General features: G+C 41.3%; 1 protein-coding gene across 1 annotated transcript in view; it reads left to right on the forward strand.

Annotated features, from left to right (window-relative positions):
• Window positions 1-701: 701 nt before the first annotated feature.
• The window catches only part of LOC142454352 (myomesin-2-like), a 109829-nt gene continuing 95990 nt past the window's right edge, over window positions 702-14540 (forward strand). The window contains exons 1-5 of the mRNA XM_075555685.1: window positions 702-808; window positions 2053-2205; window positions 7651-7789; window positions 7936-8093; window positions 10679-10771. Coding sequence (XP_075411800.1) covers window positions 702-808; window positions 2053-2205; window positions 7651-7789; window positions 7936-8093; window positions 10679-10771 — 650 coding nt within the window. The remainder of the gene's footprint in view (window positions 809-2052; window positions 2206-7650; window positions 7790-7935; window positions 8094-10678; window positions 10772-14540) is intronic.

The raw sequence follows: 14540 nt of genomic DNA on the forward strand, positions 1-14540 counted from the left end.
TGAAAAGAGCTTTGGAGACGAATTTTCCCCTCAAGTCCCCCCTTTTGACATCCAAAGCCCTCTACAGGCGATTTCACACTTCACAGAGTGATTTCTTGTTACATTCTTTCCAGTACCTATATTCTTTCGAGAACCTATATTTTTCAACCTCTTACCTTTGCTCACGGAATGCCCTGCTTCCCACCCCCATCTCAGCCTGGGAAGAGTCCTATCCGTCTCAAATGTCACCAACTTCATGGGCCCTCCTCTTGAGTGCCGGCTTCTCCTGTTACAGGTGTTCTCTGCTCCTGGCCCCGGCACTCTGGTGCGAGCTCCTGCTCGCTGTTCACTGGCACACATCAAATCTTTTATTGTGCTTAAAGAATTTGTTTACTTCTCTCATCTGTGTCTTAAGAATTTTATCCCCCTCCCCCACTGCTTTAATATTCCTTTTAATAAATGAGGCATTCTAAAAATAGTCATTGAATTCACATGAACTCAGCACTATAGGAAGTTAATAGGTTTCTTAACTCCAATCCAATATAACCTTCACCTGTACAGTTTTTTCTTCACCTTTTTTCTGGAATAGGTTCCGTGAATTGAGCTGATTTTCTTCCTTCGGAAGAATTAGTAGTACTAATGCGAGTCACTGCAAAGCATGCCTGTAGCTGAGGAGATACAGCGATATCTGTGCTCCTTTTTATTTGTAGGAAGCCACCAGGATGTCACTCGTAGCAGTACCTTTCTACCAAAAGAGACACAGACACTTTGACCAGTCATATCGTCACATCCAAACAAGATACCTCCTGGATGAATATGCAGCCAAAAAGTAAGTTGAAATTCATGAAATAGAGTCATAGAGCTTTGATGTATTCCCCAATTTAAAATCGAGACACATTTATCTAGTTTCCAGAAACTGAGAGATCACAGTGTGGGATGGGGCCTGGAAATCAGGTGTGCTCACTGAGGCACAGCTCCAGACACCGGGCAGGGATGGGGCTCAGGTCCAGGCCTGGCCGAGCACCCAGGGTGGAGAGCTGCGGGCTTTCCTGGCAGAGCCTTACTCAAATACTGGTCCCAAACCCTTGGCTTAGGGAATGAATGCAGGGAGCTTTTAGTAAATGCTGGTTGGTTTTACGCTGACTAAAAGACCTTTCAGAGGTAGAATCTAGAGTCGCCCCCCGAAAAAGGGCAAGAGAAGGAAACCAGTGAGAAAGACTGCAGGTAGGAGAAAAGATCGTGAGTTCCAAAGTCAAGGTTGAATGGAGCCAATAGCAACAGTACTTTCACTGAATTGGTGATAAACGTAGTAAAAGTGAACTACAATGGGCTGATGTATTGTAAGTGTCCGCATGATAGCCTGACATCAAGTCCACATTTCCTTCTGCAAGTTTCTACAGTACAGTCAGTCCTCACAGACCAACAACACGTGTTACAATCTACTCTACCTATGTGGTAACAGATCTGACTATTTTAATTGGATAATTAGAAAGTTGTGCTGAAGAAGAATAGCAATTGCAAAGCTTGGCATTCTCCAGCCACTCTGGTGCCTGCCCATATGTTGTGAACACCCTGTATTTAGCAACACTTTATAGTACTTGTATCTGGTTGCCATACCTCTTAACAAACAAAGCCAAGCATTCACTGTAACCTCCCAGTAACTTAAAAGGAGTTTCAAATCCCTAAAAATATACAAAGTGGCTTCCAAATATTCATGGGAAAATTCCATAATCATTTCATTTTTGAAGTGCCTCATATATGATCATCTAGTTAGGCCAAAAAGTCTGTGGAAGCTACCAAATGACCCCTGAAAAAAAAATGGCAAGATCCAAAGAGAAACTCAGCCTGGAGAAGTTTCCCACAAAACAGTGGAACAAAGAAGATGAATGGAGAGCCGTGGCTGTGCCGAGCAATAGATTTTGTGTGTGTGTGTGTGTGTGTGTGTGTGTTTTTCAGGGACTGAGTGTGGAGAAAGCAGATAACACTGTGCATGAGCTATAGAGTTTGCTACCCTGATTATTTTGTTACTTATATATCTTAGTCTGTCTTCTAAATATGTCTATTTCCATAAAGGCGAGCTTCAACGCAGTCATCCACCCAAAAGTCTATGACACACAAGTCATCCTCCCAGAGAGCATCCGGCCAGGCGTCGGTTGGAGGAACAACTTGCAGGCTTTGTGCCAAAAGGGCTTCGGCCGAAGAGGAAGAGCGTGACAGGACAAAAAGGTACTCGCCACGTTGGCTCTCGCGGATTGCCCGTTCACGTCCAATTCATGGCGCTGGCAAGACCTTTCCTGAGCTTAACAGAGGAGGGGTCCTCTCTAGGCCAGAGCAAGCCGACTGAGAGCATTAGCTGACTGCTTGGCGAAACCTGAAGGTAGTACTTTCTAGGAATGAAAAAAATAAGGTTACACTTTTTCTTACTTTCCTATCATGTAATTTATTATTTCATTTGACCCTCCTAAGAGGATTTTGCAGATGGGAACACTGAGGTACAGAACGTCATCTACATTGTCCAAGGTTACAGACCTCGTCAATGCCAGAGCTGGGATCGATCGTAGGTCTTTGTGACTCTCTTACACCGAACTGAACACCTTCCCTTGAGGAATGGCATTGTAAGAGGGGGAAACAAAATCAAGATCTAAAAGTTGCATATTCACGTGGAACGTTCACCGACAGTCTCTTCACTTATTCTTATTAAAAAGAAAAAAAGTGGTGAAGGGCTGTCGATTCAAGCAAGGTCAACTTCTGAAGAGGGAGCCAGGTTTTGAAACAGTTGTCCATGTGTAAACTACAGAGTTGTGAAGAGGTTCTATAAATTGTCATACTTTGCATTTCAATGGAGTCAGCTCTGAGGGTAAGATGTCATGGGAATGAGATGGATTAATAAAAATGCCAGTCTTAAAATTATTTCCAGATCACAAAACACAAAAACAGGTGGTGGTATTACTTTGATCTTTTAACCATATAACGTATAATTGCATATATTAAATGACTCATTTCATGGCACTTGTTTCTCTTTCCTTTCATTATCCCTGTGATTTGTAGAATTTTTAAAGATATCTCTTAAAATATTAAAACTCTAAGGGTGATGGAGTACCGTAAATATATTTAATTTTGAGATTTGTGTTATGATTCCTTTATTTAATGAAAAGGGTATAGGTGAAAAGATTAACCCATACTTAGAAAATTTCAAACTTTTAGAGTTCCTTGTAAGTAGCTTTTATCACAGTCAGGATTTATGTTGTAAAAGAACTACTTCCAATATGTACATTTAAAATCTGCATTCCTATGTATTAGATTGATTTTATATAGATAAGATGTAAGATATAGATCAGTTACATGTAGGTAATATATAAATTTTTGGGATTTGGAGTGAGAAGACTTGAACTTTATCATTTAAAAATCAATTATACATTGTCCTTGAAAATATGACATAATAAAAAAAAGAAAATATGACATAATATTCTATTCCCCAATTTCCCCACTGATAACATGGGCGAGTGTAAAAATTGGATAGAATGGCCCAGGAACATGGAGCTGTGATGAATACAACGTTAGCAAAGATGACTTTTGTGAACTTGCCTAAAGTACAACTGTCTACTTTCTTTTGATATTAAATCTAACTCAAGAAAGTATTTTAATTTTTGATGAGTAGTTACAATTTTACCGTGCCTCTTAAGCACATTATAAATGTCAGTCGCCCTTGGGAAGTGCAAGCGACATCCATGTGGAAGACGTGAGGGAATGTGCTAGCTCTATCCTGAGCTCACCGTGCGTGCTGTGGAATAGCATCTTTTCAGAAAACTCAGAATAGCTTTTTTCTCATAACTCATGTGCATATTGTACATGTGAAAGATCTTTTTGAAATGAGAATTTTCTGCCTTTAAAAGTAAATCTAAGTAATTGGAGGTTTTGCTTAGTCGGGCCAGAGTTAATTTCACTTTGATAGCAACGCCAGCGCTGCTCCTATCACGTAGGAGGGCCAAGTATGAATGAATGTGCCCTAGTGTGTACAGTGATTTGAGCAGTTAAATGAATTTTGGCTCTTACTCTAATAATTCACCACTTATGCTAGCCCTAAGCTTTATGGAAAGCACTTATTTATTCCTAACCTCCCATGGCAGAAATTAGTTTAAAGCATTGGACAAATTGGTCCTTTGAGAAAGATGAACTTGTGGGTTTGTCAATTTGAGCTACTGCTTCTATCTTCATGTCTAATAAATATCGAAGAGGCATTGGTGTGCTTGGGAGGATGTCAGCATGTCCTTCTGGAAGATATGGCAGACTGAAATGTCCCTGTGATGTCTTGACTTCTGCCCAAGCGAGAATGTGTCTCCCTAAATCATTCAGGTTGCCAGTGGGCTTGTCACTGAGAGTAAATGCTTGATGAATTACATAATTCTGTACAAAAGAGGCAGTGTTATGGTTGACTGATTACAAATCTGCAGAAATGTACTGAATCAGAATATTGGGTAGTGGGGATTGAGCAGGAGTGTGGTGAGGCAGATATTCTGACTGAATATTTGCTCAATATTGTAAAATGTTATGGGATGGTGGTGCTATTGACTTAATAAACCAGAGACTCTGGTAAGCAAAATGGAAAAGGCACACAGAAATTCTAATTGACGTCACGACTGGACTTCTGATCCTTGAAGCTTTTCATGACGATGCTTCGTGTTTTTCACCACCATGTTTCAGTAAGAATCATTGATAATTCGATGACTTATTTTCTGCAAAACTTCTTGGGCAGTGTGTGTTTTCATTTGTTCAACCAGTGTTGGCAGAACTCCGAGTGCCTGCCACTCTTCTAGGTGCTGTGGCCATAAGGTGGGAATAAACAGACACTGCATCCTCTCTCTTGGGGTGCAGAGCCCAGGAGGAGAGACAGGCTGTAAACTGACATATATACACATGGGGTGGAGAGTATATCGGAGGAGAACAAGGTGCTGGGAAAAGGGGCAGAGGTATATTTGAGATGTAGAATCCAGAGAAGATAACCTGAAGAAGTAAGGGTTGTATTGAAACTCCAGGATCAGTAGGGTTAGCCTGGCTGGGAGTTGGGACAATGCCGCAGTAGGCGGAGGGCGAGTAGAAAGACCTGAGGCGTGAAGAGACGGTCTCTCTCCAACAGCTGAAAGATAGCCAGTGTTTGTGAGGCGTGTGAGTGAGAATGAGAGTGGTGTGAAAATGAGGTTGTGTGTTATAAGAAGCAAAGAAGAAGAGTATATAAATATGGGGTCATGTTTTAATTTTTAATTTCTCAACACATTTCTGTATTAAAAAGCTACACAATTTTCTGAAATTCTGAATTAGGTTTCAGATTTCCCAAATGACTAGCATTATTTTACAGTTTTATATACTGTTTAGTTAGAGAAGTACTAATCAGAAATCAAGGGCAAGGTCATGTTGTGAAAGGTGTTACACTGGGAGCCATGGAACCCAACTTCTTGAATAGGATTTTACACTTAACTGCAGTATTTTATGGGACATTTCACAACATCTCTACTAGTCTAAACAAACAAACAAACAAACGCAGGCATGAATATATATATATATATATCTCCAACTTGCTCATATGTCCAGCAATCTCTTCAGTCCCCAAACTAAATTTATAGTGCAAAGAATTTATTCTTGCACAAACAGCTTCTTGCATGTCTCTGTTCCTTCCCATGTACCTATATGCCTGGTAAGAGGGCTTCAGAAAGTTCATAGAAAACAAAATCCCATTATCTTCGAACACCATTTCCCACAACCTTTGGAGCCCTCTCTGAACTCACGCAAGCTTCCTGATTCTCACGGCTCCCTGACACCTATCTTCCCCCACCCAGTATATATAGATGACTGGATACTGTGTTAGTCTGGATGGACTAGAGAAACAAATCTAGGGAGATTCATATATATATTTATGAATATATAAATTCATTTATATATATAAAAGAGCTTTAGATACAAGATCAATTGAATATTGAGGAAACATCCCAATCCAGGCCAGATGAAGTCCATAAATCCGATATTAGCCCATATATCTAATACCGACATATAAAGTTCTCTTCAGACTCATGGCATGGACTGCAGGAAGCTCACAGGGCAGTGGGTGGAAAGTCTTGTGGATCCAGTGGCAATAGAAGCATCTCAGTGTTGGCAGGGTCTCCACGTGGCTCTTCCAGCTCCAGGACTCTGGCTGCATCAGCGTAGCTCCATCAGGCTCGTAGTCTGTAATGGCTCACAGGGAGTGAGTGTGTCTCCTGCCTCCAGCGAGCTGTTTATCTCCTTCATGCCTCCAAATGAGGTTATCAAGCGGTGACTTGATTGACAGGCTAGACTCCACCCCTCCGCAAGTTGACACCAGGTTATGTAACTACCACAGATACTTAACTGGTCCTTACTATGGGCGGATAATCTGGTAAACAATCTGTAGGCTATAGACATGACATGGAGTGCATCTTTCTCCCCAAAAGAGTTTATTCTGCTCGGGGGTGAGTGTGAAAGTAGGATAAAAGCTATACATAAATTACGATTTTTGGCAGGGATGATTTTGTTGTCATAAAAGCCGTAAGGGAAGCTCAAAAAGCTGTGAAGTTTCAAAGGAAAGTCGATCTTAGCCAGAACTTCCTGGGAGAGATTGCTTTGAGCTGGGCCTTGAAGGAAAGCGGGGATTTTTTTCTGAGGCCTGGTCAGCATCAGCAGAGAGTAAGTGAAATGACAAGAAGCATTCTCACTTTGCTAGTGCATAGGGAACACAAAAACAGAGAAAATATGAGACTGGAAGAGGGTCACCTGGGCTTTGGGGACAGACCTCTGTGTGGAGCACAGAGAGTGGGTACATCATATTCTGTCAGCACAGACCTTCCAAGTGGAAGCTTCCATTTTGTCCTCTTAATTTTTCTAGGCTACAGGTTGAGTTCTCATTTGTACATGTTAAGTAATTGACTTTAATTCGGTCTTAAATTTAGAGGTCTCAGAACCATTAATAATGTTTGTATGATGCCTAGTAGAAGAAAACTCCCTCTTGCGGAAGGGGCTCTGCTAACTCCTAAGCTGTCAATGCGTATGGCACTGACTCTAGAAGCCAAGCTTCTTAACCGTTCGGAACCTCCAATCTCTTAGAAATGAAGAGACGAAGTTCTGAAAAGGTCAAGCGTTTTGCTTGCAGCTGTCAGGTCTTTATTGAACACTGACATCATCAGAGTTACCATGTGTAAACGCCTGACAGATCCATGTGTAAGCAACCTCATGTTACTCTTCTTACTTCAGGTCCCGTGCTTGCTATGGTTTGCTGCTTGTTGGTTATAATAGACACGTGAGTCTCTTCAACATTCAAACACATCGAGACCCTTACAATAGAACTTGGCCTACTCATAACACTTTCTGAAAACTTTGTGTGTGTCTCTAAAATACTTGAATGGAGTATTCTTGTTGATAAAAAGAAATAGGGGCACGCATCTCCTCATGAATTTTATTGGTGAGTCATAGCTATCCTTTACAACTTTTTATGTACGGCATTAAAAATTCACCAAAATGTATGCTTAAAATAAAGACAAAAGAATTCTAAATGGTATTTCTACGATTTCTCCTTGCACTCCACTTAAGAAAATCCTGGGCAAGAGAAGAGGACTTCAGGGAGCATGTGCGTGTCACAATAATCACGTAGCTTCTTCGATCGTGCAGGTACCAATCAATGATGGCTTCTTATGGAGAAGCCAAGCGGGAGCGCTTTCTCAGTGAACTGGCTCAGCTAGAAGAAAATGTTCACCAGGCACGGTCACTGGCTCAGGAGAGGCTGGACAAATATGCTGTCCAATACATGGTAGGAACATCTCTTTTTAGATGTGTGGATTAAGTTGTCATTTGTCCCCATTAAGCTGATGTGGCTTCATCATTTGGGGCCACGCTCCTTTATGAAACATAGCTCTTTTTCCAACGCTTGGTCTTCTTCTTCCATTCTGGTGGCAGGTGGAGGATAAGCAGGCCTGGGAAAGGCATGCATTTGAAGAACGCATGAGGAGAGCCCCTGAGATCTTGGTGAGGCTGAGGTCCCATACTGTTTGGGAAAAGATGTCTGTGAAGCTTTGTTTCACCGTCCAAGGATTTCCTACCCCTGTGGTACAATGGTCAGTATTTTTCTGTTCTTATGGGCTCTTAAGAAGCTGGCGAAGCTGGCTACAAGGTGCACCGAAAACAAGATGAAAATGAAGGGATCATATGCTACATAATGCGTTTAAGAGACAGGAGCACTTGAAACCCTCCATAAGAAGTATTTTTATACAAAACTCGTAATTTATCCGTTTAAAATAAGATCCAGCATTTTTATGTTAGTGAACTTGATTAAACTGCTTTCCCAGGGTTATTTTTAAATGAAAATACGAAATGTGCTCATGTGCATAATGGTTCTGGAGTGTTCATTTGCGCAGCTGCTGTCAAAGGCACTAAGAGTCTATGAGTTCAAGTAGAAGAAGACCAATAAGTAGAAGCTTGAACCTCCAAAGTTTTGGACTTAAGTATTATAGTTAATTGAACTCTTCAATGATTGATTTAAGAATTAAATCTTAAGCTCCAAAGCCCCCTTTCATTGTTTATCTGTTGCTAAAATTAAAAGAATTCTCTCTATATCTGTTTCTACAGATATATGGAGCAAGTTTATATACACAGATATATGGAGCAAGTATCTTGGTTGCTCCAAAAATGATAAACACATTCTTAGCAACTGGAATTGGGACATTGAACAGCAGCACAAAAAACAAAACAAAGCAAAACAAAACAAAAAGTCAACTCTTCGACTATTTATACAGCAGACTTAGGAGCTTGATAATCTCTTGTTTGATGCCAAGAGTGTGTTGGAGGTAGTTGTGGGCCTGCGATCCTGGGGTGCACCATGTTCCTCTAGACGGGATTTATGTGTGGTTAGGTCCAATAGAACGCTACTAGAGCTCAGCTCCAATATTGCCTAGGGAGCCCTGGTGACTCTGTCAGCTAGGTGTGATACTACTTAACCACCAGGTTGTCTGTCTGAACCCGCCAGCCATTCCACAGGAGTAAAATTAGACTTTTTGCTCCTGTAAAGATATATAACCTTAGAAACCCACAGGGACAGTTTTACTTTGCTCCAGAACAACGGTTCTCAACCTGTGGGTTGCAACCCCTTTGAGGGTCAAAAGACCCTTTCAGAGGGGTCACCAGATTAATAACAGTAGGAAAATTATAGTTATGAAGTATCAACAAAAATGATTTGATGATTGGGGGGGTCACCACAACAGGAGGAGCTGTATTAAAGGGCTGCAGCATTAGGAAAGTTGAGAACCACTGCGCTAGAGGATAATCATGAGTCAGAATTGACTCAGTAGCAGTGGGTTTGGAGTTTTGGACAATATGGCCTGGATAGGCAAGTATGATCTAACATTGTTTATATTTTTCAGTGATGGAATTACATTTTTTGTTCAGAATGGTCAAATTTCAAGCTTCCTTTTGGAGACAACCTGTTAGAGGTTGAGGATGGCCCACACAGTCTTTATTATGCAAGTGCTATTCTTCTCTTTAAAAACAGTGAATCTTTTACTATAGCTTTTCCTCGTCTCCAGTGAATCTTTTACTATAGCTTTTCCTCGTCTCCAGTGAATCTTTTACTATAGCTTTTCCTCGTCTCCAGTGAATCTTTTACTATAGCTTTTCCTCGTCTCCAGTGAATCTTTTACTATAGCTTTTCCTCGTCTCCAGTGAATCTTTTACTATAGCTTTTCCTCGTCTCCAGTGAATCTTTTACTATAGCTTTTCCTCGTCTCCAGTGAATCTTTTACTATAGCTTTTCCTTCCCCTTCTCCAGCCTCCTGTGTGGTCTTAATTTGTGCTTTCTCTCTCATCTCACTGGGTCCTAACAGTCATTGCATTGGCCTTACAGAACTCACACACTCAATTCATGATGAAAGGGTTTATTAAGAAAGGTAGCAAGTTGTCATGTGAGTGATAAATGCTTACGGTGGAGTTTTTCATTAGGATATTTTACCCAGCTCTTCCAGGTCTGCTAATCAATGCCCCATTCCACTGTAAGCCTCCACCCCAAGGCATTCAGCTCAAGGTCCGTGTGCAGCAAACCCAACTCTAAGTGCTCAGAGCATCCCACTGCAGGAGCCTCAACCCAAAGATACTCAGCCCCACACCCATGAGCCAGAAAACCCCACATCCCAACCAGCCTAGAGGCACTGCACTCTGCAAGCCAGTCTCCTGCACAAAAGCACTCGGCTTTACTGGCTTCATAGACTGGTAAGATCATCTATTGGTTCCATGCTCTCACCTTTGGCTGCTGGTCCTCTTATGGTGTAGCTGTTTTCTGGATCTAGGTGGTTCACAGCACAGGGATCTGGGGTCCTCTTGCTGGTAATGAACTCCCTCCTCCTGCTTCTCAGAGGATGTACAGCAGGTGTGTACATGAGGGAACACTGTCCACAATTACTCACACGTGAATAATATCAGTATCATCCCCCACCTTCTTACAGACCCATGAAGGAAAAGGTTGTCTGGCGGGAGTTAGAGACTTTGGCTAGATATGCCATGTTAAATAATTCACTGCCCCTGCACCCACCTCTGATGAAGAATGTAGTAGTACAGAAATAATAGCATGTTAGAGATACCAATAACAAAGAATGGGAAAAAAATAAGAAAAACACATCTGTTTCTAATGAAATTAAATGTTTCCTTTATTTAGGTATAAAGATGGTAGCTTGATTTGCCAAGCAGGAGAGCCAGGAAAATACCTAATTGAGAGCAAGTATGGTGTACACACACTGGAGATAAACAGGTAAGAATGCCCTGTGGGCAAGGTGGTGTACTCTGAAACACCTCATATAAGATAATTTACATCTGGAACCCCACATAGGAAATCAAATCATAATAACAAAGAAGGCCAAATGACTCCCAACCTGCTGGAAAAGTGTTTGCCTTTGAGCTGTACTTAGACGGTAACTGAGTTGGAAGCTGCCCTTTGTTTCTCCTGGTCGGGAAGCCAGAGGAATGCACAATCAGTCACTCTTGTCAAGCTTCCCATTCTGCAAACAACAGAACTAACTAGCTTGAAGAATGATGAGGATATATCTAGGTGTAAAGTCTACAAGGAAATCCTAGAAGATTTCATGTACACCTTTTTGGCATTGGGGTTTTATCTTGCCACTTAATTTAAATAAGAATCCCTAAATTCACATTAAAAAATTCCCATAGTTGTCATTATTATTATTTGACTGCAACTTGAGAAAAAATGGCTGTAAGTAGAAAATGAAGAGGTGTACAGTGTCTGTGGTGGTGACTGTATTGTTGGGAGCTCCTGCTGACCCCATACGTGGAGTGGAAACGTTTGGCTCTTAGGCAGGCACTTATTCATCTGGCCCACCCAGGGACTCCTCCTGCACACCTCACATTTTTCTTCTGCAAACACAACACAGCACAGCACAGCACAGCACACACTGGTCTTTAAGTTTAAGATCATGATAATCATTTTTCTGTTTCTCTGAATCCATAGTTGTTGTTTTAAAAAATTCACCACATTATATACAATCTACCTTTTAATATTAATAGTCTATTGTCGCGCTTTTCCATGGCTCAGTGGTTCATGTTCAAAACGAACGTGAGCACTCAATGCGGGATAATTTTAAACTTAAACATTTTTTCTAGCAACCTGAAGACCTGGGTTTGAGATAAGTTTTTAAGTACGCTGAGATGTAATGTTCTAATCTGAAAATAATTACCAAGAGGCAGAAACAAATGTGTCTTTTCTGTATGCTTAATAACTTATGGTGTCAGTCAAATAAAAGTCTGCACATGAAACTCCCAGGGAGGAGAGATCATTACATAAACACCTGGCAGGTGTGTGTCTGTGTTTGTGTGTGTGTGTGTGTGTGTATGGGTTCATGGGTGAAGTAAATTACATCAAATCCTTTTTAGAAACTGAGGGATGCTGGTATAATAAGGAAGAAGCATGTTTAAAACCGACAATTACTCCATTGTAACACTGTGACTGCATCACAATTAGGTTCAGATAATTTAGAGATAGATGTATCTATTACTTTCCAGGGGTGACTTATGCAGCAAATATGACAATACCATATGAGTATTTTCTGACTTCTTTGTTGGGGCCATGGAGTTAACCCCTCACTTCTTGATGTCATGCGCTCCGGATTCCCCTGGATGTTGTCTGCAGAGTGGTGTTGAACTTCGCAAATTAGAGTTCCACATGCTAGCAGGCGGACCCAACTTCACTGCTTCTTCTGTGTACAAGTCCTCACCTTCTCTGCAGTGAATGCAAAAGAGCTTTAGCAGAAGCCTCAGAGAAATCTGGCAGGCTTTCTACTACTGAAATAATTCCATATGCACATAATTTAGAACAAGGAATTAAGAGCAAAATTTGTAATCGGATGTTAACTTATTTTCCCTCTAGAAAGATGTGCGGCCCAAGGCTTTAGGTCCTATTCTTTATTAAGTTCATTCTGCTCTGTTTCTTGATAACCTACCGTGTATTAGTCTCTATCCCAGACACGTGGGGTGCACCAGTGGGCAAGACAAAATTTCCTGTCTGCTAGGCTGTAACTTAACATAAGACGGTGAACCCTACTTACACTACAAAGGTGAATTGTCTAGAAAGTCAGAAGATGCTGAGGGCTGGGTATGGATGAGGGATGGAGAGTCTTTGGTGTGGTGGTAGGGGAAGTTGTGGTCACGTGAACAAGACTTGAAGGAGATGGAACCTTTGGATACGGAGCTATAGAGGGGTGGCAAGAGTATCTCACTCAGAGGGGATAGCTGGGACACAGGCTCCAAGGGGCTGCATATCCCCACTTAAGAGAAATAGCATGAAGGTTAGTTCAGCTGGGGAAGGTGAGTGAAAGTGGTAGTAGGGGGTCAGAGAGGTAGCCAGGCATAGTGTAGGTAATCAAGACCCCATAGGCTAGTGGTTCTCAACCTGTGGGTCGCGACCCCATTGAGGGTTGAACAACCCTTTAACAGAGGTTGCCCGATTCAAAGCAGTAGCAAAATTACAATTATGAAGTAGCAACGAAAATAATTTTATGGTTGGGGGCTATTAAAAGGTCGTGGCTTTAGGAAGGTTGAGAACCACTGTCATAGGCCAGTGCAACTATACTGGCTTTTACTTTAAGGGCAAGGAGGCACTGTCAGGACTGATTGAGCTCTGGTGGTGTAGTAGAGGAGGCATTGAGCTTCTACATTTCAAGAAGAGAGATGAGGCTGTCTGCTTCTGGAAAAATTTATATTCTCAGAATTTCCAGGGAGCCATTCTACACTGTTCTATAAATTTGCTCTGAGTCGGCAGTGGGGAGAGGGTGTTAAGGACAGGAGTGAATTAGCCGACATGCATTTTTGAAAGGACCACTGATTATGAATAGATTGCAAGCGAAGGGGCTGCGTCTGATGAGGCAGTTATTCCAAACAGATGATGGGGCTTCGATCCGAGTGGAGCAGGAAAGGTAGTGAGATATGCTTGCATTATGAGCAGAGACTCGTTCAGAGCTGCGTGTGCGCTGCATGGAGACCAGTGAAAAATAAGGCAGCCTCTCCCAGGTGAGGCTCATGCATTGGGACGGCTGTGGGGGAGCAGGGTGTGTCTCACTAAGAAGCTCATGTAGAAGGTGGGAAGCTTTTCATTTGTGTAGAGTCAGCTGGATAACATTTCTATATTCTTTTGAAAGTATTAAAAATTTTGTCTCTGAAATTTTGGTAGACAATAAGCATAATATACAGAAAGAGAACCATTATCATCATTTTGAAGAGGACTTTTTTATTTTCAGGATTGCTTATTTTCTGATGTAAGGCAGGTTTTCCCATTGTTGAGGATTAAGTAGGTCAGTTTGAATTACAAATTAAATTGGTCTCCAAATTTATCTTAATCCTTATTTTCCAAAGGAGAGTATTTCCCTTCCTCATGTTTAGAAAATGATCATATCCACTCTTGTCAACTATTAAATGTTCTTTTGGGATAATATAGACTTTGAATGAATGAAGTAAACTAAGTAAAGTAGATTTACAAGTAATGTCATGGCCAGATGATCCCCACATCTAAGGTGCCTTTGATGTACTAGATTTTGCACATATATGCAAATAATAAAGGAAATTTCCAGGACTATTTTTTTTCTCAGCATTTTAATCCATACTGAAAGTTAAAAAACAAATGAAAGATGAATGTTCTCTAGAAAAAAGAGTAACGGGGAAGCCCACAAGTTAAGCTCATCTCAGCTGTTCATACCAAACTGCTGAGCTCCGCATCATCTGATCTGTGGCCACTGGGGTGATGAGGAATGTGCTGGCCTCCCGCTTCTTGACTGGCATGGGAACGAGCTTGCCTTCTGTTACAAGAGTGACATTTCTTCCTACGAATATTCTTTGGCTGCCACAGCCGAGTTCTTCAAGTGCCCAAAAGGAAGCTCACCCTTTGGGACTGTCTGAATTCAAAGGGGTAATTGACACTATTTTATATGCTCATAAGATTTTCTCTTGGGACTCATAATACAATTTTTATTTTTCAAAGAATTTATATACTGTTCTCATATTTTTGCAAAGATGTT

The sequence above is a fragment of the Tenrec ecaudatus genome, chromosome 8 (genome assembly GCF_050624435.1).
Source record: "Tenrec ecaudatus isolate mTenEca1 chromosome 8, mTenEca1.hap1, whole genome shotgun sequence".
In the NCBI taxonomy this organism is placed as follows: Eukaryota; Metazoa; Chordata; class Mammalia; order Afrosoricida; family Tenrecidae; genus Tenrec; species Tenrec ecaudatus.